This window comes from Haliaeetus leucocephalus, unplaced genomic scaffold (assembly GCF_000737465.1).
Source record: "Haliaeetus leucocephalus isolate CR32 unplaced genomic scaffold, Haliaeetus_leucocephalus-4.0 Scaffold636, whole genome shotgun sequence".
NCBI classification, from domain to species: domain Eukaryota; kingdom Metazoa; phylum Chordata; class Aves; order Accipitriformes; family Accipitridae; genus Haliaeetus; species Haliaeetus leucocephalus.
In genome coordinates this window covers 710,971-734,523 of record NW_010973072.1, presented here as the reverse complement: position 1 = coordinate 734,523, position 23,553 = coordinate 710,971, and the positions used below count along the sequence as shown (strand labels likewise).

The 23,553-nt window shown below is 54.3% G+C and overlaps 2 protein-coding genes across 2 annotated transcripts; both read left to right on the top strand.

Moving 5' to 3' along the window:
* Positions 1-458: 458 nt before the first annotated feature.
* Positions 459-17,715, top strand: TMEM8A (transmembrane protein 8A). The gene is made up of 14 exons (XM_010578519.1): positions 459-608; positions 702-825; positions 4,116-4,293; positions 6,452-6,659; positions 6,746-6,879; positions 7,264-7,529; positions 8,759-9,087; positions 9,877-9,970; positions 10,524-10,647; positions 11,334-11,470; positions 13,581-13,759; positions 14,258-14,404; positions 14,811-14,927; positions 15,429-17,715. Exons 1-14 carry the CDS (start codon positions 459-461, stop codon positions 15,723-15,725), a joined length of 2,484 nt encoding a protein of 827 aa, XP_010576821.1. The 3' UTR covers positions 15,726-17,715.
* Positions 17,716-17,980: 265 nt separating this feature from the next.
* Positions 17,981-21,289, top strand: MRPL28 (mitochondrial ribosomal protein L28). Its single transcript, XM_010578394.1, has 5 exons — positions 17,981-18,299; positions 18,542-18,694; positions 19,058-19,192; positions 19,866-19,952; positions 20,882-21,289. The coding sequence occupies exons 1-5, from the start codon at positions 18,012-18,014 to the stop codon at positions 20,957-20,959; spliced, it is 741 nt and encodes a 246-aa protein (XP_010576696.1). The 5' UTR covers positions 17,981-18,011; the 3' UTR covers positions 20,960-21,289.
* The last annotated feature ends 2,264 nt before the right edge of the window (positions 21,290-23,553 follow it).

Here is a 23,553-nt window from a genome sequence, read left to right as displayed (position 1 = left end):
CGGTTTGGGGATGCTCCGGGGGGGTGTTCGGGGGGCTGGGAGGAGGGTTGGGGATGCTCCGGAGGGGGCAGGGTTGGGACAGAGGGGTACGTCTGGCTCCTTTGCCTGGCGGGGAGGGGGGGCTTCGCTGCCCGCCCCGGGGGCCGGTGGGGATCCCGTGGGGCAGAGGCGCCGGTTACGTTAAAGTGAGCGGGGACTTGTCTGCCGCGCAGCCCCGGGAGCTGGTCCGAGTCCCGCAGCTCCTGCCACGGGTGGCTTTGAGGTGGTTTCGTGATTTCCCGAGTGATTTGGGCACTCGGGGGCTCTGTGAACCGTCCCCGGGGAGCAGGGCTTGTGTCGGGCGCTGCAGGGCAGTGAGAGGTCGGGCCCGGACCCAGAGGGGTTTGTGCTGTATCTGCGGCGGCGGTGGTTGTTTTGCTTGGTTTTGCTTTGTTTTCAGGTTACTTTACTTCCAGCGCATGAAGGCAGCCGGGCAGGAGCAGGGGTTTTGGCAGAGCGGTGGGCTGCTCTTCGTGGTGGTGCTGGGGGTCTGGGGTCCCCGGGGACCGTGCCTCCCCCGCCGGAGGGTCAGCCGGCGGGTGCGGCGGTGGAAGGAGAGGTTTGGGGAGGTGAGGTTGTTTGCCTACTTCAGCCCGTCGTGGAGGTAAGCTTGTGCCGGCGGTGGCTGTCCGCTGTTGACAGGGGTTATCGCTTCCTCATAGTCTGCAAAGCGTGAAGGCTGCTCCGGGGAGCCGGTGGGTAAGATAGCCTTTTTCCCCAGGCCCACCCTCCTCTGGCATCCTGTTCGCTGGGTTCCCAGCCCTGGAGAGCTACCCTGCGCTTCAGGTGTGGTGGTTGGTTTGTCTGGGCGCCGTCCTGCCGGCTCGGGGAATGCCTCTGTAGCGTTAGATCTGAGTGCTGGTGAAGATCAGCGCCTACCCAGAGGAGCGAGAGGTCCTCCTTCTAGAATGTTTATAGATGGATTTTTGACCTGGGCTACAGGAACAGGGTTTCTGTTAGCTTATAAATGGCCAAACAGCCTGCCACATTAGCTATGTGTTTTCTTGAGTCAGAGTGATCACCGTCTCTGTAGCTTCAGACAGCGTCTGCTTTGAAATGAGGGCTTCATCCTTTTGACGGGAAGCCCTGACACCAGCAGTCAAGGTATCATTTCCTAAAACTACCATGAGATCATCTTTGGACAAACACATCCAGGCTATTGCAGGCGGCTCTTTATTCTGAAATTCAAATAACGTGTCTCCTCTGCATCTGTGATGCTACCGTGTTCTGTTTCTTGTCTTAAAAACACTTTTGGTTTTTGCTGTGTTTGAAATCTGCTTATGTGGAATCTACATGGGAGAGGATGGAAACAACATCCATTTGACAACTTCCTTGCTCCGTTTAAAGGGTTGTTTAACATCATGGGACAGCCGAGTGGGACTTTACAGGTGTTGCCGTGCGGGCGCAGAGCATACTGAATAGAGAGACACACATACAGAGCACAGCAAATACTAAAGTACGCTCTCTTGATGCAAATGGGCTGCAGGAACACACGCCTCGCCTGCAGTGACCTGTCTTTCTGGCTTTTCTTTACTGATATTTGTTTTTAGCTGCCCATGGTATTTCCTTGTCAGCCCAGGCAGAGGGTACCCTGGGAGTCAGCTTACCCCCTCCCTGGGTGCAGCTCTTGGGTGTCTAGCGCAGCGAAGCCTGTGAGCAGAGGCTTGGCCGGTTATCACCACAAAAAGCTGTTTGTGAGTGGACTTTGGCCATGCTGATGTTTCGTCAGTATGGCCACAGCTGCTGCTAACCTGGTCTCAGGCAGTGCGTGGGCAGGGCAGGTCTGCCTGCCTGTCCTCAACCTGTTACTGCGCTTGAGCTCGCTCCTGATTGATCAGTCCTTAATAAATAGCACTGCCGATTGCTTGAGTTTTTAATTTTGCAGCCTGCCTGCCCTCATCTCCCCAAAAACCAAACAAATCATGCTTCAGCTTCGTGAGAACATGCTGGACGGGTGGTGACCATGGCTGTTGGCCATGCAGAGCCTGACAGTTGGTGGGCTTGGAGCAGTTTGCATCGAGGCAGGAGGGCTTATCCCCATGCAGGTTGTCTGATGGGACCTGTTGCGTTGAGCAGGACCAGGGCTCTCCCAGCTCTAATCACACTTTGTGTTCCTGTCTACCCTCATTCTGTGCCCAAACATCTCCATGGACTTCCAGAAACGAACATGCTGTGTGCGTGCAGCGTGCAGCTGGGGATATAGACGCTGCTGATTAAAGACTGCTCCCTTCTGTAGCTCCTGTGCGTGAAATGTAACTGGGCTTGTAGGGGATCACGGCCAGCTCTTGTCTGTAAAAGCCCACGCGCTGCGCTGGCATTGCAGCCAAGGAGCGTTTGCTTGAAAAGCCCCTTTTGTGGTCTCTGCTCCTTGCTGGCCTAGAGAGCAGTGTAACCCCGGCATGGACACTGCAGCGGGACGGCTCTGCCCACGGGCTGTGGACTTCTCGCTGTCCTGCTCAAGGCTCACCCTTCCCCGTGACCTTGCCTGGCCCCATGCATTGAAATGCTGCAAGTGCTGCTCCCTTGGCTGGACCCTGTGGGCGTGCGGCTGGGGCAGCCCCTGCGGTGAGGCAAGGTGGCCACACTCTTTCTCCAAGAGCAAATCCTCCAGTTGGCTTGCATGGCTGGTATTTCTTGCTTTCCTGTTTCCTCCTTTCCCTGTTGGGTTTGCAGAGTGCCCGGAGGCTTTGGCTTGGTAATTTGCCAGAGAATTAAACCCATGATTACCATTCCTGTCTCTTTGCAGCGCCGTGGGTGCAGGCTGACGTGAGTCCTGCTTTCGGGCATAAATCGTAGTTCCTGCTAGGATTAGGTTCCTCTTGGCATGAAGTATGTCCCAAGGCTCTGGTCCTGCCTGAGGACTGTTTTCCTCTTTCCTTGGCATCTTTCTTAAACTCACTTGGGTCCTCTGTGTTTCCAACAAGACCCTGTGCAGTCCTGGAGGAAGCCAAGTTAAACTGCACTTGCTGCTTTATTCTCCAATAGAAATGAGGAATCTGCGTCTGAAAGCTGCCACAGTTTCTCCTTACTCCAGGGAATTCTAGAGTAGGAAAGGAGCGTCTGGGAGGACTCAGCAGAGATGTGAAGACGTCATCTTCTACACCCTTGCTGAGTTTTATGAACCTTGTTTTCGGGTGGGCAGCATGGCCTTGGCTCTGCTGTCTCTCTGCAGTTTTCCCCCTTTCCCAACCCTGGCAGGATGTTTCTTTTCCATCCTCAAGTTGCAGTCTGTCTGGTTTCTTGCTGACAATAACACTCGTATATAATTTTGCAGGTGAAATTATCATCAGGCTGGGGGTGACCTGTAGGCATAGCTGGGCAGAGGGATGCATGGAGGGTCTAGCTAGTCCTGATGGCACTTTGACTGAATAGCTGTTGTCCTCTTGCATGACCTTTCAGCCTACCCTAGGGCTGTTCTCGCTATCCCAGCACCCTTTCGTCCAGGTAGGAAAGTCTTTAGACCTTGGAAGGTACCTCTGAAGGCAGAGTTAGGTTTGCAGCACGTGGATTTTCACCTCGTTGCATGTCACAGGAAGGCAGCGTGTTGCACAGTATGTGTATCCTGAGCTGGGTAAGACCGATAGTGTCAGCCCGTGCGCTCAGCAGAGACAGACAAGGGCACAGCTCTTGCCTTTTAGCACCATAAGCTGCTGCTGGAGTCCAGAGCACCCCTGCGCTACCTGCACTGATTTGCTCTGCACCGTTTGCCCCAGGGTTTGCTGGTGCTTACTCTATCACCTTTTCTTGTGCCATCAGCTTTTCCTCCTGATCTTTTCCTCCTCCTCAGTGTCTCCGGTGATCTGTCACCTTCAGAGCGCATCTCACAGAGCGTGGTTAAGGCATCTTTTAGAGCCCTCTGGCTCCAGGTGATGGTTTTGTAGCAGGGGTGTGGGTGGTTCTGGCTGGAGGAACAACGTGGATCACCACGTATCTAGTGGGACTGCGATGAGAAATCGGAGACTTAAAGGGCTCCTCTCCAGCAACCTTAGAACTCCTGTGCACTTCTGTGGGGGGTGTAGCCCTGCAGCCTGCCCCCAGCAGCCATGCCGGCAACTGCTGTGCTCTCTGCCTTTCAGACTCCCTGTATGTCTCCGAGTACTTCTCTCAGAGCGCACAGAAGCTGTCCTTCTACAGCTGGTATGGGAACGCTAAGCTCTTCCACTTCCATGTGCCAGAAGACACTGTGCTGCTTCGCTGGCTCCTGCAAGCATCCCGGGGGAAAGGACCTGAGTGCACCAACATGGAGATCACAGTGTATGTATGTCCCTGTGCCAGTGCTTGCCCATGTGGGCTTTCTGCCCTTCTCTTCTCCTTGTTGCTCATGGCTGTGGCTGGTTGTTTGTAGGAGGCTGGGCATCTGTTCCCCAGTTGCAGCAGCCATGGTTTCTTAATCTGTGTTTAAACCTGTAGGAGCATTTTGCGTTCACATTACTGGTGGATCTGGGACTATCAGATGTGGCGTCTAAGAGACACTTTAGAAACACTGGAAAGCCCTTCACGGTGAGGCTGGTGTTGCTGTTCGTGAGCAAAGGTGTTCCTGGACCTTTCTGTGCCTGGCAGGATCCTGCACAGGGTACAGTAGGATGTGGCAGGTCTACAAGGGGCTTGAGAGGACCCAAAGCTATTGGACACAGACAAATTCCCCAGTGCAGAGGAACTAGAGAGACTGGGGACACTTTGTGAGGGATGCAACTGTGTGTGGAGCAGAGATAGGAGAGGAACGCTGAGTCCTGCAGACAAAAGAGCATGAGAAGATTGCAAACTCAATGCCAGTGAAAGAAATGCTGCTTAAAGCAGTACTGGAGTTGTTGGAGGATTTGAGGTCAAAACCTTGCAAGACTTTGAGCCATATCTTGGGAGGGTACCAAGTTTCCTGGGCAAGTTGTGCCCGTGGAGACACGTGGGTCTCTGGCACCCACTCCACAGAGGTCTCGGGAGTGACTGAAGCTGCTTGGCTTGTGCTTCCCTCGTCAATCCTGGGAAAAGACCGGCGCTCTTAGTTGCTCCAGAGCAGCCTGGCATAGATGATCTTCCTACTTCCTGCTTCCCAGATGTCGTGGTTTAACCCCAGCCAGCAACTAAGTAGCACGCAGCCGCTTGCTCACTTCCCCCCCACTCAGTGGAATGGGGGAGAGATTCGGAAGGAAAAAGGTAAAACTCATGGGTTGAGATAAGAACAGTTTAATAGAACAGAAAGGAAGAAATTCATAATCATATTAATAACAATAATAAAGTGACAATAGTAATAAAAGGATTGGAATATACAAAACAAGTGATGCACACTGCAATTGCTCACCACTCGCTGATCGATGCCGTTAGTTTCCGAGCAGTGATCCACGGCCCAGCCAACTCCCCCCAGTTTATATACTGGGCATGATGTCACATGGTATGGAATACCCCTTTGGCCAGTTTGGGTCAGCTGCTCTGGCTGTGTCCCCTCCCAAGTCCTTGTGCCCCTCCAGCCTTCTTGCTGGCTGGGCGTGAGAAGCTGAAAAATCCTTGACTTAGTAGAAACATGACTTAGCGACAACTGTGAACATCGGTGTGTTATCAACATTCTTCTCATACTGAATCTAAAACATAAAACTATACCAGCTACTAGAAAGAGAAATAACTCTGTCCCAGCTGAAACCAGGACACCAGATAGGTTTCAAGTAGTTTGGGGATGTGAGGGACGAGGCAACAGCAAAATGATACCCTAAGAAATGAAGACCAGCCCAGCTAAGCTCAAATGGGTTAATAACATACCCCCAGTCACGTTTGCTTGCTGGACCTGTTACGTTCTGTTGCAGCACAGTCCAAAAGCGAGCAAATTAAATGCCAAATTGGCTGCCCAAATAAATGTCTCGCATGTTGCTTAGCTGCCTGCTTTTCTGCTGCTTCAAACGTTGGAGTGCTTATCTGGAAAGCAGAAGTGCTGGTGTGCTGAAGTCAGTCACATGGACCTTCCTTTGTAAGAATCTTTTTAGTCTGTCTGCCCGCCCTCCTTAAAAGAGGAAATAGGGAAGATGCAGATCTTTGCTAGAAAATGAAAGCTCTTCGTTGATGATTTAGCCTATATGGGGAATTTGCTGATGGTTATAAAAAAGGAGTAGTCTTGCATCTGGGGCTTAACCTTAGTAAGTGTGGAAATTTGCTTTCAGGCTTGATGGAACCATGTAAATCCTTATCTTAATAAGCAGCCAAGTTAAACCAATCTCTAAATAAATCCCAGATAAGCTAATAGCAGCCAGTCCTCACCAGATGAAAATGATGGCTCTTGTGGTCCACTTGAAAATGTTTTTTTTTTTCCAGACTGCTCCCTCTCCGATCCCAGGCCAACCTGGGTGTCTACTGATGGGTTTGCATCCCAGTTTGTCTTGCCAGTGTCTTTACACCCCTTGATTTATTTGCATTCTGGCTTCTCTCACAGGCACTTCCGCTTCGGAGCCCCTCCTGTAATTAATCCACTGGGCACTCATTTTCCTGCAAATGCAACTGTCCGTCCTTCCTATAACATAAGCATCACTCTGAGCAGCACTGTGCAAAACACCACCTTTGTGAACATCACCACCCCTGCTGCTGGAGACTGGTTCATCGCTGCCCATCTGCCTGAAGCTGCTGGCAGGATTGAAGTGAAGGTGAGGGTCCTGGTGAGGGTCTTTGCCACCGTACTCTGCACAGTGTGTCTCGCCACAGCTGACCAGTGTGCTCTCCCCTCCTGCAGGGTTTCTCCACTCCATGCCCCTATATGTTCCAGGCAGATATGTTTGTGCTCAGACTCACTGAGATGCCTGTTCTGGAGCCTGGTGTTGCTATGCCACAAACCGTTGTCTCACCTGCTAAGCCGCTGCATGTCAAGTAAGTGAGAACAGCAGATGGAAAGACCTGGGGCTGGGGGGGGGAGGGGGGATTTCCCAAGGATGCTGCTTAGGAGAAGCCACTGTTGTTCCCACGTGGGGCTGGAGCTGGGGGGTCTCCGAGCCTGTTTGCCAAGCTCTCTGCAGCAGTCGTAGGGTTTGTATAGGGAGCACATGAGCGCCCTTATCCAACTCTTCCCAGATGGTCTTAGAGGTTCAGCTGTAGGAATTTTAGTTCTTTGAGATGTTTCCCTTTGGAAGGATTTTCACAATTCCGACCAGGGTAATCTAGTTCTTGCCACAAAGCCCCGGGGACTATGGTGGGTCCTGGCTGGCTTGTGTTGAGAGTACAAGCTCTGCAAACTGCCGATCCCTCTTCCTGCAGGGTCTTCGTTCCCAAGCATGCCGCAGGGATGCAGTTTGAGCTGCGAAGCTGTGTGACAAGTAAGCAAAAAGCGTGCGCTGTGCGGGTAGTGCTGGGCTCCATCACGCTGCCCCAGTCCTTCCAGAGGATCATCACCTGCGTGGGAAACGTAAACTGCAGCCTGGCCCTGGATTCACCCCCCTGGGAGAAGTGGCTGCAGATCATGGTGGAGAGTCTCGGTGCTGCCAATGCCAGTGTGTCGGTGGAGATGCTGGCTTCCTTCACAGGTGGGCTTCCATTTCCTCTAGCCCTATGGGAAGGACCAGAGAGAACATTGCCTACTGTGTCTCTCTTGGGCCTTTGGGTGGCTGGCTGTAGTGGCCTGTGTTCCCCAGCATGCTGTTTGCCTGGGCATAACCTTGGGGCCTGAGACCTAGTTGTTGCTTCGGGATCAGAAGTAAAGGCTCCAGTGTTCGCCCAAGGGGTGATACTCCCTGGAGCTGCCTGTTTTGGAAATGCCTGAAAAGTTCAGGGTCTCTGAAGCAATGATGTTTTCCAAAGGCTGTTTGGGAAGCAGTGGCTGGCTTAAAATCTGATGGGGAGAGTAGTTTTGTGCAGATGTACCAGACTAATGATACGTTGACTATTGATTGACCATAAGCAGGCTACAGACAGGAAACCATCTCAGAGGTTTACATGGGGTAATGTCTTGGCTTGTAGTGAGGGGATGTCACCATTCAGGTGACACCTTGTGACTCAGGAGGTCACAAGGTCCTTGTGGCTGTGATAGGCATCTTTGCATCCTCTTATTATGTGACTGTGATCCCTTTTTGACTCTTGGAGTCTTGGAAGCTCACCAACTAGGTAAATTTTTTAATGTTTTCTTGTAGTGGGGGTTCTGCCATCTCTTTCTCAAAGCAGAGCCTAATTCCACGTGCTTGAGGGCCTGGCACTGGTAGCTGAGGTGTTAGAGGGGAGCACTAGAGTCTCTGGGAGCAATGGACAGGCTCCAGCAGTGGGACTCCAAGTGTGACATTCAGCTCCAGCTGCTGTGACGTGATGGCTCATGCCTGGAGCTGTATTGGGTTAGCTTCTGTCTTCTGCTCAGCCTTGTCTGCTCATGTCTGGGAAACTGGTAGAGACTTTTATGCAGCGTGTGGTTATGGGACAGCTAAGTGCTGTGCTCTGCCACTGGCCAGTGAATACTCCCTGGGTACATTGATGTGTTATGATGCTGTGTGTCATCACTTCTTCTGTTCCCACTCCGCTTCCCTGCAGCTCCTGGTTTCTTCCATCCACTGTACCACTGTATGGCTTTCATCAGTGTTCCAGCTTGTGGATGCTGATGCTAGAGTTCATGGTGCCTTTCAGGGGCTGTAGCCAATACTGCAATGCCTGAACCAGCTGAAATACCCCCAGTTTGTGCTATCACTTGAAGGTCTGGAGCTGCCGAGGCCCTGCCTGGGTGAGGTGTTAGTCCTGGCTGTGCTGACTCCTCTTCTTTTTTGCTTTACAGCTTGCAGACCGGGCAGTACCAGTTCATTCCTTAACTTCAGCAGCCTAAACCAGAGCCAAGCTGGTCCCAGACCAGGTAACACAGGAGCAGCAGGGAGCTCCACTCTGCCTACAGGAGAGGCTTCACGCAATGTGTCCGACCAGAGGAGCTTCTGTCTGCAGTACCAGCCTGTCGTTCGTGAGGACCTGGATGTGGTGTCTGTGCGCTACAGGCTCTTGAATGGTCCCAGTGTGCCTGTGCACTCCATCTCCCCGACCCTCCTCCTCCTCAACCTAAACACTGGCATGGACAGCGGGGGTTCCCTCGTGGTCAATCTCCTGCTTAACAAGGTGCGGAGGCTGATTGATGGGATTGTCTTCTCTTTGCAGGGTTTTGCCCCTGCTCCTGGGCTGGTTTGTCAGCAAACTCCAGGGGTTGTAGGTACTGGTGGGACTATTTCCCTTTCTATTTTGTCGTTACAAAACACTCTGAGCCTGTTCTAGCCAATTCCAGTGTGTCCCATCTGCCAACTCTAATTCAAATGCCACAGCTTGCTGGCATGTGGTGGCAGTGATGCAGAGGAGATTGAATGGAAAGCAGCTGCAATGCCATCTCCTCCAGGTGGGAGCCTGGTGCCTTGCCACCAGGAGATGAGACTGAGCAGGGAAACCCAGGGATGTTCCTGCCCCAGTTGCTGACTCCCAGACTCCTTCAGTGACACCCTGAAATCGGCCTCCTGAAATTCTGACAATGAATCTTCTCACAAGGGCTGGTTATTGCCTTCCCAAGGGTTGGAGCAGGGCTCAGTCCTGACGTCCTGCTGCCTCTGACTTCTGCCACTCTGTGCTCACACTGAAGCGATGGGCTCGTGTGAGTGTCCCAGCTGGGTGGCAGTTCCCCCCGCACAGTCCCCCCAGGAGGCTCTCTTGCCTTTCAGCCAGCGTGCAGTGCGGTGCAGTGCAGAGCGAGGTAAACATGGGTTTGCCCAGAAAGAGCTGGTGAATTGATGGGTGATCTTGATCTGCAGGATTTATTGTTACCTGCTGCTCCTGTATACCGTGGGCAGCTTGGGAGATGAATTGTGCAGGGGGTGGGCGGCATCAGGGTGTCTGATGTGGGACACTGCTCTGTTTGCACAGACGTCCATGAGCCTGGCCAATGCCACCGTGGTAGCGTGTGTGAGTGCAGCTTCGCCGGTGCTGTCCCTCAATGCCACGCAGAACTGCAGCACAGGTATGAGAGACACTGGCACCCGCTGCCAGCTCAGCTACGCCATCTCAGGGCTTTGCTTTTAGACCTCATGAGCTGTAAACTGACTCAGGGCTTTTTGTGGGGTGTCCCAGGGAAGCTGATTTTGGCACAAGCCCTCCTGAGATCTTTGTGCTGGCATATGCTCTAGGGTGCTGGGGTGCAGATGCTACTCTGCACCAAAGGAAGGCCTGGTTACCAGCTGGCGCTCTTCCAGCCTCGTTGGCAGGAGGTTTGGGGATGGTCAAGGCCTTGCTGGTGTGCAGAGAAGCTGAGCTCTGCATTGGAGGATTAGCCAAGCAAACAGGCCGTTCCAGGTGCCTTGTGCTGTCCAGACAAGTGCTGAGAGCTGAGATAAAAGAAACAACAAGGGTCTGAGGAGCAAGAGTCCTCTCCGGATGGCTCCCTGGAGCCTCCTGAGGACAGAAGCAAGGAGCCACAGGAGTATCTGATTCCCATGCAACTGGTCTCAGCCTGGGATTGCTGCAGACCCTTCTCCCCTAGTCTTGGCCCATCACAGCACCCTCTTTTCTTTCAGCTTTTTTCCAGGGCTATCCTCTGAGCATGAGCACATCCTCTGCAGAAGCGATGCTGATTGTCCTGTACCCGCAGACGGATGACTGGTTCCTCTCCCTGCAGCTCATCTGCCCAAAGGGCCAGGGGTGAGTCTGGTGCGTCATCCTGCCTTGGGGCTGCTTCAGAGCACTCTGCCTCTGCGTCCTGCTGCCCTTGGCTAGCATGAGCAAAACCGAACCCCTGTCCTCACCGCCGTGCCATGGGCTCATCTCACATGGTAGGGGCGAAGCGACAGCTGCAGAGGGGGAAGGAGGTGGGTGGCAGTGACGACTTGCTCTCTTGTGAGCACCCAAGCAGCTTGTCTGGTGCCAAGCTGGCATGTCTCATGCAGACTGTGGGTGGCAGAGCCTGCCTGGCTGAGCTTCCTCTTCCGCAGATGGATTTTGCGGTGATAAATTGGTAAAGGAAAATGCTGCTGTTATTCCTTTGGGGGTCTCTGAGATGCAGGCAGCTGTGCCCATACTCCTGTGGTTTACCTTCCTGGTGGTTCCTTGCATAAGGGGCCGAGCACACGCTGTAAAACAGTGCTGACGATGCTGGTCCTGGGTACTAGGATCTGGGGAGAGCTGACACCTGCCTGCACGTTGGTTTGGCAGTCTGAGTGGAGAGGGAGCCCGCTCTGCTTCTAGCTCTTAGGAGGGATGGAGCAGATCCCAAAACAGCGGGGAGCTTGCATGCACGAGCATGGCCTGACCCTCTGGAGCAGGTTGCTCCCTGGGCACAAGGCTACCCCGAAGGACTGGGGTACCAATGCGACCTGCTCTACTTGCAGTGAATGTAATGCCGCAGAAGCCAAAGTGACTGTCTTCGCATACCTCACCCCCTGCTTCAATGACTGTGGGCCATATGGACAATGCAGCCTCCTGAGAAGACACGGCTACCTCTATGCTGGCTGCAGCTGTAAGGCTGGTGAGTGCGTTTTCCTAGGAAGCTTTGCTGTCCTCCCCAAGGGGAGGCCACATTTTTCAGCGGTGGTATTTGTGTAAGGGAGCCTGGGGTCTGCTGCAGCTGCCAGGAGCAGCCTGGGGTCGTAGCACCTACCCAAAGAGCCCTCAGCACCCGTGGTGGCCTCTTTGGGAGCTCCCTGACTTCCCCGAGGGGTGCCAGGTTCTGGGAAGCACAGAGCAACCCAGGGGAAATGGGGAATCAGGCTGAGGACAGCTTTCTGCTGAATGGTAGTTTTGCTTCCAGCTTGGAGTCCCCACGTCCCCACCCCAGGGCTTAGAGAGGTGCCTCTGAGCATCCCCAGAGAGATCAGGGTGTCGGCAGGGCTGCCTGAAAATGCCTGCGTCGGAGCCTGTGCCTTCCAGGGCCGTTTGTTATGTAGGGTCCTGGTATAGGACGCGACGAAGCCAGGCTGCAGTCCCTGCCTGTGCTTTGCCACGGTGCTCTGTCTCCTGCCAGGAGCCAGCATGCAGGCCAGCCCTTAGACTCAGAGGTGCCCCTGGAGGAGGAACATCTGTGTCAGCTGCTAATTATATTAATGGGATGAGAAGACTGGGCGGGAGTCAGTGGTGTAGGGAAGATGATAGCTCTGCTGTGCTTGGGTGTGTGTGTACCTGTTCTCAGCAGAAGGGCAAGGCAAAATGTGGTTCACTGCTGCTTTGGGCCTGAGCCAGGACATCCCTGCTGTCTGCTGCAGCGCTGATGATGGGCGAGGAGCTAGATGGAGAACAGAATCCTAATTTCCCCGAGGGGTGCCAGGTTCTGGGAAGCACAGAGCACCCAAGGGAACTGGGGAATCAGGCTGAGGACAGCTTCTGCTGAATCACTAGGAGCAAAATGCCCCATCTGCATATTCGTGACCCAGAAATAAACTGGAGAGAGCAGCCTCCCTGCGCCCTGCCTGGCAGGGAGACGGCAGAATGGGCAGAGCTGCTGGCTTGGTTTCTAGTGGCACTGTAGTGGGATGGATGCTACTTTTAACTCTGCCTGTTGACCATGGAGTGTCTGCACATACACCGGCTGCCCTGTGACTGACCTCCTTTCCCCAAAGAGAGGGCATGAGCATCCTAATCTTGAATTAAAATAATTTAAATTAAAAAAATAAACAAAAAAACCCCCAACAGGTTTGTGTTTATAGAAGACTGTCTCAGCTCTGTCCTTGGTATCCAGGCAGCAGGCTGAGAATTGTCCCCTGTTGTCAAGCCTGGAGCATGCACTGTCCTCTAGGAAATTTTCACTCCCACTGTCCTGTGCAGACCTGGATGTCACCCTGGGGTGAGGCAGCGGGTTTGGTCACCCTGGAGGAGTTGAAGGGAGATCAAATCACACCTTGCACTGCCCACAGGGGTTATAGGGACCCTGGAGCTGGGCTCTTCTGGGGAAGCACAGGGAAAGGGCAAGAGACCACAGACACAGGTTGCAGCAAGGAAACTTCCAGCTAAGTCGAAGACAACAAATTTTCCCCCATCAGAGTTGTTCATCTTTGCACAGTATCCAGGTCTTCATCCTTGGAGATCTTCAAAACTCAGTTGGGTAAGGCCCAGAGCAACCTGACCTGGCTTTGCAGTCTGCCCTGCTGTGACAGGTGGTAGGACAGGAGCCCAATGGCTTCCTCAGTGCTGTGGGTCATTCTCCACCCTGGTTCCTGGGATCCGTAGGGATCTTGCTTCACATGATGGTGTAAGCTGGGTGCACCTGAGCCTTGAATGCTTGATGTACCACCAGCAAGTAGCATGTGTGTTGAGTTACTGTAGGGATGAAAAGTACCAGCTTGGACAGACACATACTGTACGTAGGATGGCCTCTGCTACACGGAAACAACCTGGGGAATGCTGTCAGAGCAGACATGGGGCCCTGCTGGGGTTCCTCAAGACTTTCCACAGCAGAGCATGTGATGAGTAACGAGACTATCCTGAGAACAGGAGCGCAAGCAGCTGATGGAGCAGGGGAGAGGAGGATCAGGGATAGTCTGGGGGTGTGATTGCTTCTTCTGAAGTGTCCCAGGCTCCCGCTGGGTGCTGTGGGAGGACAAGGTAGAACATGTGAGATCCACACAAGCCTCTCTGCTCTGCAGGTTGGGGTGGGTGGAGCTGCACAGATGATACCAAGGCCCAGTCTGTTGGTGCGCAGAACCTGGCCACCCTCCTGCTCACCCTGAGCAACCTCATGTTCCTGCCGGCAATAGCGGTTGCTGTTTATCGCTACTACCTGGTGGAGGCCTCCGTCTACACCTACACCATGTTCTTCTCCACGGTAGGGATTGCCTTTTGTCGGGTCCCCTGCCAGCTCCCCCTTAGCATCAGGGACGCTGCATTGGACTGAAGTCCTTGGTGGACCAGTCCATCCTGGAGCTCCACCAGGAGCTTCTAGAATCATTGGACAAGCACCTCCATGGACACATCCTGCCCCTTCAGACCTTGGCAGGAATGTTATTTTCACTGGGCTCTTCCACCCACACTGTGGGTGCTCATGTTTGGGGGTGGGACCCTAGGGAGCTTGGATGGGGTTGGAGCATTGCACACTTGAAGGGTGCTGTTCTAGGAGCTCTTGGCTGCTGTTGGGAAGGTGCAGATTGATGGCTGCTCTCATCTGCTTTCTGTAATGCTGTGGTGGTTTAGTGGAGCTTCCTGGAGGCACTGGCAGGAGGGGTCCTGGCTGCCATGGGCTGAGCCTTCTCCTGCCTCTCCCTCCCAGAAAGCGGTGTGCTGCTGCTGGATTCATGCTAGCCTTTGCTTTTGTCCCTGCCTCTAGTTCTACCACGCGTGTGACCAGCCAGGTGTCGCGGTGATGTGCATCATGGACTACGATACACTACAGTACTGTGACTTTTTGGGCTCCGTGGTGTCCATCTGGGTGACGATCCTGTGCATGTCCAGGGTGAAGAAGATCCTGAAATACGTGAGTGTCGGGTAACCTGTGCAGCAGAGCCAGACCTGAGCCAGCTGAGCCGCGGGTAGCCATGCTGAGCCCTCTCACGGCTGTATTTTAATGACACAGCCCAGCCTGGTGGCAAAGCCTGTTTGTCAGCCAGTGCCACCCTGATTTTTAAACCAGTGGCTTGTTTTGCCCCAGAAGTTTGTATCATGAACCTGTGTACTTGTAGGGACTGGGCCTGAAGGGACTGAGATTTGTGGGAAAGGTTTGTGGGTCCTCTGGTTTCTCCTCATGAAGGTGCAGCTCCTGAGTCCTGCACGCACGCAGGGCTGGGTGGCTGGGAGGTGAGGTCCTTCCTGCCTCTGGCATGGGTGGCTGTGCTCTAGCAGCAGGTGAGCTACTGACAATAGTGGTGATGTCTCATTCCCAGGTCCTTTTCATCTTGGGGACCCTGTTAATTGCCATGTCCCTGCAGCTGGACCGCAGAGGGGTGTGGAACATGATGGGTCCCTGCCTCTTTGCCCTCGTCATCATGATTGCAGCGTGGGTAAGTAAGAGCAGCCAGGCAGGACCCGCTGCCCTTAGCTCCCCTCTGGAGAATGATGGTGGCAGAGCAGACACCAGGCTCCAGCCCATCCATCAGGCATGGCTTGATCTCCTTGAAACACCCAGGGGGAGAGGGAGCAGGGCAAGGGATTCACCTTCCACCCCTCCAGTAGCTGAGAAATCTGTTGGTTACAGGTCTCAGCACAGTGCAGCTGCTGCAGCTCCCATGGCTGCAGTGTTGTCCCAGAACGGTCAGCTGTTGCCTGTGCCCTGGGCAGAAGCTATAGCGTCTGTGCTGGGCTTTGGTGGCTCAGCTGGATAGGGGCTTTTGCACACAAGAGATGGCCCCAAGAACGGGGGAGGCTGAATTTCTCAGGGGCAGCAGGCACACCCTCCTGCTGTCAGGTTGGCAGATGCTCGTGGGTCAGGCGGCACTGCCTGTTTTCCCCCTGCCTAAGCTTCTGCTTGGCTGCGTAACCCTTCTGTGCTCTGACACCTCCAGGTTTACCACGGAGTGAAGCGCAGACACTGCTACCCCTCCTCATGGAAGCGCTGGGTTTTCTACCTCCTCCCAGGGATCACCTTGGCTTTCATCGCCATCTCCGTATATGCATTCATGGAAACCAATGAGAACTATTACTACACCCACAGCACCTGGCACGTGCTGGTGGCTTGCAGTGTTGCTTTCCTGCTTCCTCCTCGGGACAAGCATAAGAAGCCCTGGGCTTGGTCACAGAAGCTCACTTGTCGCTATCAGATCTGCCAGAATGACCGTGAGGAGCTCTATGCTGTGACCTGAACTGCTTGGCTCCCAGTCGTAGAGGTGGAGGAGGGCTGGTGAGGTTGCTCTTCGACTGGGCTGCTGCTCTCTCACACATCAGCGATCCTCTTACGTGCTCATTCACTGGAGGGTGCAGTATGGACCGGGTTTAAAGATGAAGATGGTGGACTTGTCTTGTGAAGGCAAGTTTGAGGCCACCTCTGCTTTTCTGCTGGGATGGGGCAGGCTCTTTGTGGCTCTAGATCAAGGAATAGCCTGTGCCCCACCTCCCCATGGCCCTGGGGGAAATCGCCAACCCTTCTTCCCCTCCTGCTGCATCCGTGAGGCTTGGGCTTAGCCCACGCTGAGCTGGACCCAGGGCTTTGGCTGCTGGGTTCTTCTCTGCACCCCCTGTCCTAGCAGAGGACTGTAGGACAGGGATTTCCCCTGCCATCCTGCAATCAGCATTTGAACCCAAGAGAAGAACGGGTTTCTTCTGATCTGGGGGGCAAATGCTGCCGCGTGCCCTTGGTGCTGATGGGGAGGGAGGGAGCTGATCTCGGTGTGTGCCGGGCCCTTGGCCGCTGTCTCCACAGAGGTCTGGAGCTTCTCTCCCCATGAAACAGGCGGTGCTGCTCTTACCTAGTCCTGATTCTGAGGGGGGAAGAACAAGGCCGGGACTTGGTCCCTGGATTCAGGATCAGACTTGGCAGGAATGTGAAAAAACCCCATGCAGGGACATGCAAGAGGCATCAACAGCATCTCGCCCACAGCTGTGAAACCTGCAGCAGTGCAGGGTTTAGTCTAAGTTTAACTTTAGCCCTCTTAGCTCATCTAGAAGGAGCCAGGCTGCTGCACTGTCCCCTTCCTCTCTTGATGTTCAGGTATTCACTGTCTTCCTCCCTTCTGTGGGTTTGGCATGTGCGCAGCTCTGCCTGGGGCAGCGTAGGTGGTCCAGGATGGTGTCTGAGCTGTGCACCCCCTGCTCCTCCAGCCTGCTGTGCCTCGGAGGCTGGATTTGCTGCGGAGTCACGGCCGATCTGAGGCTACTGGCGGTGTCCCAGCCCAGCCAGGAGCATCGCCATGGGCTCCCCAGGTGGCTACGGTCTCCTTTGCAGCATCTGTCTCACCTTAGCCTTACTATAGGGCGTGCAGGCATCAGAAAGCAAGGGCAGAAACTTGGCAACCGGGAAAGTTGTTTTTGCCCATCCTTATTCTATAGATAAGGGCTCAAATACATCATTCCTTGCTGGTTTATTCCAGCTGTGGTCGGGCTGGTGTGTGCTGCTGGGAGCCCGTCCTCACGTGGCTTTGAGGAGGAAAGAGCTATTAATGAAGGATTTGCCTCGGGGTTATTTCTTTGCTTTGGAAAGCGCCAAGCCTTCTGCTCAGCTCTGCACTTTATCCTTCTGCCTCCCCTTCCTCTGCAAACTCTGACTTTTTAAGCGGACGCAGGACGAGCGAAGGGCACTCGCCTGCACCCAGCGGTGTCGTTCCCCCATCACCCACGTCCCCCGCCTTTCCTTTTGCTGCTGCCCTCCACGACAGCGCGGCGGGAGCGGGGGGGGGGAACGTGGGGCCCTCAGGGTTTCCTCCAACTTTTATCGCTTTTAGGCACTTTTCCCCCCCCCTCCCCATCTCAGTTTGCACAGCGGCGTCGCAGCCGTGCCGTCCCTGCCAGGCTGCCCGTCTGGCCCGGGTGCTGCCGGTTACCAGAGAAAGCAATAATTCCTCGTCCGGCCTTTTCCTTCGGGGCTTCTACGCCTCGAAGCAGAAGCTTTGGGGTGAGAGATCCTGCTAAGGTGATTGTTTATTTTGTGTTTGATCGTTGAAATTCTGCTTTTGTGTGTCCACCCCTACACCCCCGCTCCCTGCCGCGGCTGCTGGCCTTGGCACGAGGTTGTGTTAGGTGCTGGGGCAGGGTTGCTAATGATTTTGGGTAAAATCTGAGCGAATCCTTGTGTTGGGGAAAAAAAGGTGGTTGGGTTTTTGGGTTTTGTTTTTTTTTTCCTTTGCTGTTAATACCTGTGATTATTTTATACGGTAAATTTTAAAGCTTACAGTTTTATAATTTAATAAAGGTAATGGTATTTGAGGGCAAATACGCGGCGGCTGGAGTCGATCCCGATGGGCTCAGGGCCGGAGCAGCGACTGCCGGGCGGGCGCCGGCCGCGGGCGAAACGCGGGCGCGGCGCGGCCCCTGCCGGCCGCCGTCGTCTCCCGTGCGGCCCGTCCGCGTCAGCCAATGAGAGGCGGCTCCGGCGCCGCTTCCGGCCGCGTTGAGCGCTGGGAGCGGAAGCGGGTCGCGGCGGTGGCGGGCGGGCGATGCCGCTGCACCGGTACGCGCCGCGGCTCTGGCCCGCCCTGCGGCTGCGGGAGGGGATCTGTGCGCGGCTGCCGGAGCACTACCTGGCGGCGTTGCAGGACGACACGCCGCCCACGCCGGTGCACTGGCGGCCGCTGGGCGTGCGCTACCGACGGAACCCGCGCACCGGCGAGCGGGAGCGCGTGCAGGACGTGCCGGTGCCCGTGTACCTGCCGCCCGCTGCCCACGAGGGGCTCTGGGGCGGCGAGGGCTGGATCAGCGGCTTCCGGTATGCGCGAAACGACAAGGTGAGCTCTCCGGCCGTTCCTTACCCCAGGCCGGTGTTACCGGGCCGGCGGTGCCCTGCGGGGGGGGGCGGGTGACCAGGGCCTGCCGGCAGCGGCCTCCGCCTTCCCGCTGCGGCACGGGGCTGCGTCTTGGGCGGCCCGCCCGGGCCCTGGCGAAGCCTCAGCCCGCTGGGGCAGGCAGCGGCAGCAGCACCCCCCGGGGAGGGCAGCGTCCCCGGCCCTGACCGCCGGTCTCTGCCCAGCTCTCCACCAGGCTGCCCAAGACGTGGAAGCCGCAGCTCTTCGACCGGCAGTTTTACAGCGAGATCCTGGACGCCACAATGACCATCACCGTCACCATGCGCACACTGGACCTCATCGACGAGGCCTATGGCTTTGACTTCTACATCCTCAAGGTGAGGCCCTGCACCTGGCAGGGCTGACAGGACTCGCTGTGCAGCAGCCTCAGCGAGGCAGGTCTGCGCCCACGCTGCCTTTGCTCAGGGGCTTGCAGCTAACCGCTGCTGTTAATGTATTAGTGCAGGTCTAAAGCCTCCAGCCTTTCATACCCCCTTGATTGGAGCCCTTGGTATTAAAGATCAGTGATCAAATTAGCTTCAGAACAAATCCAAGGGATCTTTCCCCTTTCATGACACGTGTCCTGAGAGGCTCTACAGCGTGTGGATAAACTGCCAGTGTCGTCTACATGCTGATAGACTTGCGTGTTCTCTAGCAGATGGTCTCTTGGTGCAATTTAACATCAGACTTTATTTCTCCAGACTCCAAAAGCTGATATGTGCTCGAAGCTCGGGATGGATTTGAAGCGAACGATGTTGCTGCGACTAGCACGGCGGGATCCTAAACTGCATCCCGATGATCCAGCCAGAAGAGAGGCGATCTATAATAAGTACCAGGTGGGTGCCTGACCTGCAGTTCCTGCCCTGGTGTCTGCTGTGATATTTGCTCGTCGTCTAGACTGATAATACCATAATTACCCTGTCACAGCACAAACCAGTGTTAATGCTTCTGCATCTAGGGTTAAGGGTATGGGCAACAAAGATCTAGACATCGTTTGTCAGGTTTTTCTTGTTTCTCTGTGGGCTGCTAATTTCTGTACTGGTGGTTTAGGAAGACAAAAGCCTGTATTTTTGCTGTGATTGAGGTCCATGAGGGTCTGCAATAAGTACTGGTAGGAGCTGGCACTGCCAACAGCAGTGAGAATTTGTACTGACGCTGTAGCGAGGAGCCCAGACTGCCTGTGTGCAGCTTAGTTTTGTGCAGCTGGTGATGGTTGTCAGCATAGAAACACCACCAGCATCCGGAGTTGTGCTGAGAAACAGCTGCAGAACTACACAAAGGAGAAGCACAGCAGTGGACATGACTGATCAGAGAAGGCAGGACCCTTGCTAAGAGAAAAGGGGAGAAGGGAAGTGGACTTTGGTTGCCAGAAATGAGGGAGTAGTGTTTTAAGATTTGTCCATAGCAGTGTTCCTACTCGACTGCATTATTGTGTGAGTTGGGCATAGAGAGGGTTTGCATCTTAGTCACCTTGAAAGACTGTACCACCTGCTCCTTCTTTTATCACAGGAATTTGTGATCCCAGAAGAGGAAGCTGAATGGGTTGGCTTGAGTTTAGAAGAAGCAATAGAAAAACAGAGGCTCCTAGAAAAAAAGGTGAGTTCATGAGGCAATGCTTAGCACTGAGGTGTCATAGCTGCATCAGGCTGCATGTCCAGCTGATCTGAGCAGCCTGAGCACCCCTGAGCAATGGAAGTGGTGCTCTGAAACTCCTGAGCAGCCATGTGAACCTGGTTAAACTTGGGTGCCCAAAACCTGGGGCTGGGTTAAAGTGCATTGTAAACCAGATCCCCTGATCAGAGGAGAGATCCTTAGGGGGGATGGCTCGTAACTCATGCCCTGTTGAACGAACATCTTTGCCTTTGGTTGCCATCTGCCATACTTCTTGTGCTTTGGGACACATGGATACAAGCTCAGGGCCCACTCAGTTTGTGACCCTGTGTCACTGCAGCTCACTTGTTAGAAGCAATACGCAGAGGAGGGCGCACCAGAGAGCTGGTGGGGCAAAAGGGCTTCCTGGGGTCTCTTGGCAACGTTTCCCCCAGACCTGTTGGCTCCCGTTGTGGCTGCAGCAGGAACAGAAGGTCAGGAGCACTGACTGCAGGAGACAGTGCTGGGCCCTGAATCCTGTGGGGCTCCAGCTTCTTCAAGGGGTATGTTCACTCAACGTGCTTCAGTACTGCTCTGATTGAGGGCAATGTGAGGAGGGAGGGAAGCACTTTTAGAAGGAAAGGGATTCCTGAGAGCTGCTGATGCAGGCAGAACTGGGAAAGCTGATGAATGTCCCACATAGGTGCCTGTCATCTTTGAGGCAAGGCTACAAAGCTGAGCAGCAGCTGCGTCTTGAGGAACAGCATAGCAGGTTGCCTTGTTCAGCCACTGAGAAAAACCCAGTCGCGTCTTTCTCTGGCTTTAACTGTTAGCACTTGCGCAGCATTGGGTCCCTGGGCTCTCCATTAGACTTCACCCCTTGCTGTTGCTCAGGTTCACTCCTTTTAAGTGGTTTATCTCCTGCTTTGTTTCAGGACCCTGTCCCACTCTTTAAGGTGTATGCTGAAGAGCTCGTCAACCAACTGAAAGAACAGGCACTGCAGAAGCAGTAGAAGGAGAGAAACCTTTGGAGCAAAACCCCTGCTGCAGATCAAGCTATGGGGTTCAGTGAGTCTTCTGTCTGAACCACGCTTGTGTGGAAGAGGCCACATGAAGAGCGTGCCCAGGAACATGTTGCAGTTGTTGAAGTCTAATGACAGCCTAAATTCAGTGAGGAACTATTTTTGTGGGCTGAGGAAAGAATTTCTGTCCTGTGGCCTCTGAAAGTGTTCTTGTAAGACTGACTTAACGTGATTCTTCTGCCTGTACAAGTAGTTGGCTGCTGTTGAGAGCTTGATCACAATACAAAATGAAATATGCATTTTGGGAATATCAGTAAACTTTTCTCTGATACTAATTGCTCATTCGTGTATTACAGTGGGGACTGCCAGACACAGTGGTGGTGTAACTTAGATCAATCCCCAGCCTTCTGCAGCAGAGACGATTGTGCCCCAAAAGCATGACCCCAAACCCCCGCGCCAAGCAGTGCCTGCCAGCAGGTGGGGCTGAGCTCCCCGGCCACAGTCACTGGCCGTGCAGCTTGCTCTAACCCCTGGGATTCCAGTGCTGTTTCTGTTTTAAGTTGGTGACTTTTAAATCTCTTATTTTGTAAAAAAGATAGCTGAAGTGGGTGTTCAAACCTTTGCTCCTGTCTGGCAACAAGGGACTAAAAAGCACTTACCATAATTACATGCTAGTGAAAGGCACTGTGTATCACTGGTGCCATCTGTAAGCTTCATGGTCGTGCAGTGGGTTTCTGGCTGGAGAAAAAACAGCCTCTCCTCCCTTTCCCTTTAGCTCTGAGGTGAGAGACAAGCACAGAGCTTGCAAGATGGACCTCATGTGAGCTGTGTCTCTGGATTGACACTTGCCCTCAGAAGAGACTTCACCTTAACCACGTCTTGGGATGACGCTTGCCCTTTCTATCTAGCACATAAGGGCAAGTGTACGGTCTCAGTTTCTGAGCCACAGGACCCATGATGAGAGAGAAACCGGGCTTGCAGAGCAGCGTGTGGCTGGTCTGCTCTGCACTGGAATGGAGTAGGACTGCAGGGGAGCGGAAATTCCCAGTGCCTTAACATCTGCCTTAAAGATTTGGGGGAGACGTGCTGCGGAGGTGGTCACTGAGTAGGCACAGAGCCTCTGCAGGGCTGGGCTAGGTGGCTGGGGATGAGGGAGGTGGTTGAGGTGAATGTGATCTAAATGGTGGTGTTGCATGAAGAACAGACTTCTCTGCTGCATTTTGGGCCAGGGAATGGATTTGAGCCCTCGCAAGCGGTATTTGATCCCCCAGGTGAGTGTGGCATAGCTGTGCAGCCCCTGACTGGTAGGGCTGGTTGGTCAGGGGCTGCCAGACTGGGGCTGTGCTGTCTACACGGGCACAGGAGGTGCAGCACTGCAGGGGATGGGCTGGGTGGCAAAAGCTGGGGTGTTTCCAGCCTGCGTGTATGTCTCGGCTCTGGGAGTCCAGGTTCTCAAGAGCAAACTGGCACAGAAGGTCGCATTTGCCTAATTAATGATTTTTGTAGCTAGGCCATCACAATGACATTTGCTTATCTTCTCTCTCTTCTGCAACTGAGCTGAGTGGGAAGCTGCTGCCCAGCTCCTCAGGGACCCTGACACTCTGCCCTTGTTAGAGATAATTAGCTGGGACAAGCTCCTTGTTTGACAGCTCTGCTCATCATTAGGGCTAGCACAGCTCATGCATTTTAATGCAGCTCTGAGCAAAGCTCCAGACCGTGGCTCTGTCGCAGCCCCCCCTCCGTAGCTTTACTGGAATGTGCCGGTGCTGATCTGGCCTCTCGGGCTGGGTGCAGCTATGGCAGAGCGTGGCTGGCACCTGCCCGAATCCTGCTCTCCGCCCTGTGGGAGTCCCTGAGTGCCTCACGGCTCCTCAGCAGTGAGGGGGCTGTTTGGGACGGCTGCGTGGGCAATTATCAGCTCCTTCTCTGTACTGGGGCTAGTAGGTCTTAGTTATGTAAAATTATCTTCCAGTTGTGGTGCCGTATCTCTCGGGGAGAGCTTTGGCTGTACGTCCTCCCCAGCTGTACTGCTGGTATTGCCCATCCTTGACTCCGTTCTTCAGTGCTGCTTGTTGTGCATGCCCAGTCTGCAGGATCTGCTGCCTTGGGAAGGTTTGTTGGGTGAGGAGGGGTAATGGGAGCTTTCGGCCAGGCCTGGGGGAGACCTCCTGTCCCGCTGGGGGTAGGGGCTGCTAATGGGGGCACTGCAAGGGAGCAATAGGAGCTGCAGGAGCTTCTCTGTGGGGAAACGATTGGGGATGTGGTTAATCCTGACTTCTGAGTTGGAGCCCTCCATTTTTCTCACCCTGCCTTCTCTAAGAAACCTTCCCCTTGCTCCTTTCCCTACACCAATGTTGGATGTGGCTGGGAACTTCCCCAAAGGACACACTCTCATGGAGATACTCTGCTGACTTGAGGAAAATTGGAAACTCTGCTTGCAGACCAGGGGTACTGCAGCTTCGGAGAAAGCAAAGTTGCAAGCATGCAGGGCTGGCTTGCCCTTCTGCTAGGCAGGGTAGCAAATGTCTCGAGGTGGGGAGGGAGCTCCTGTGTAGCATTTGGGGTAGTTTGGGCTACGATGCCCC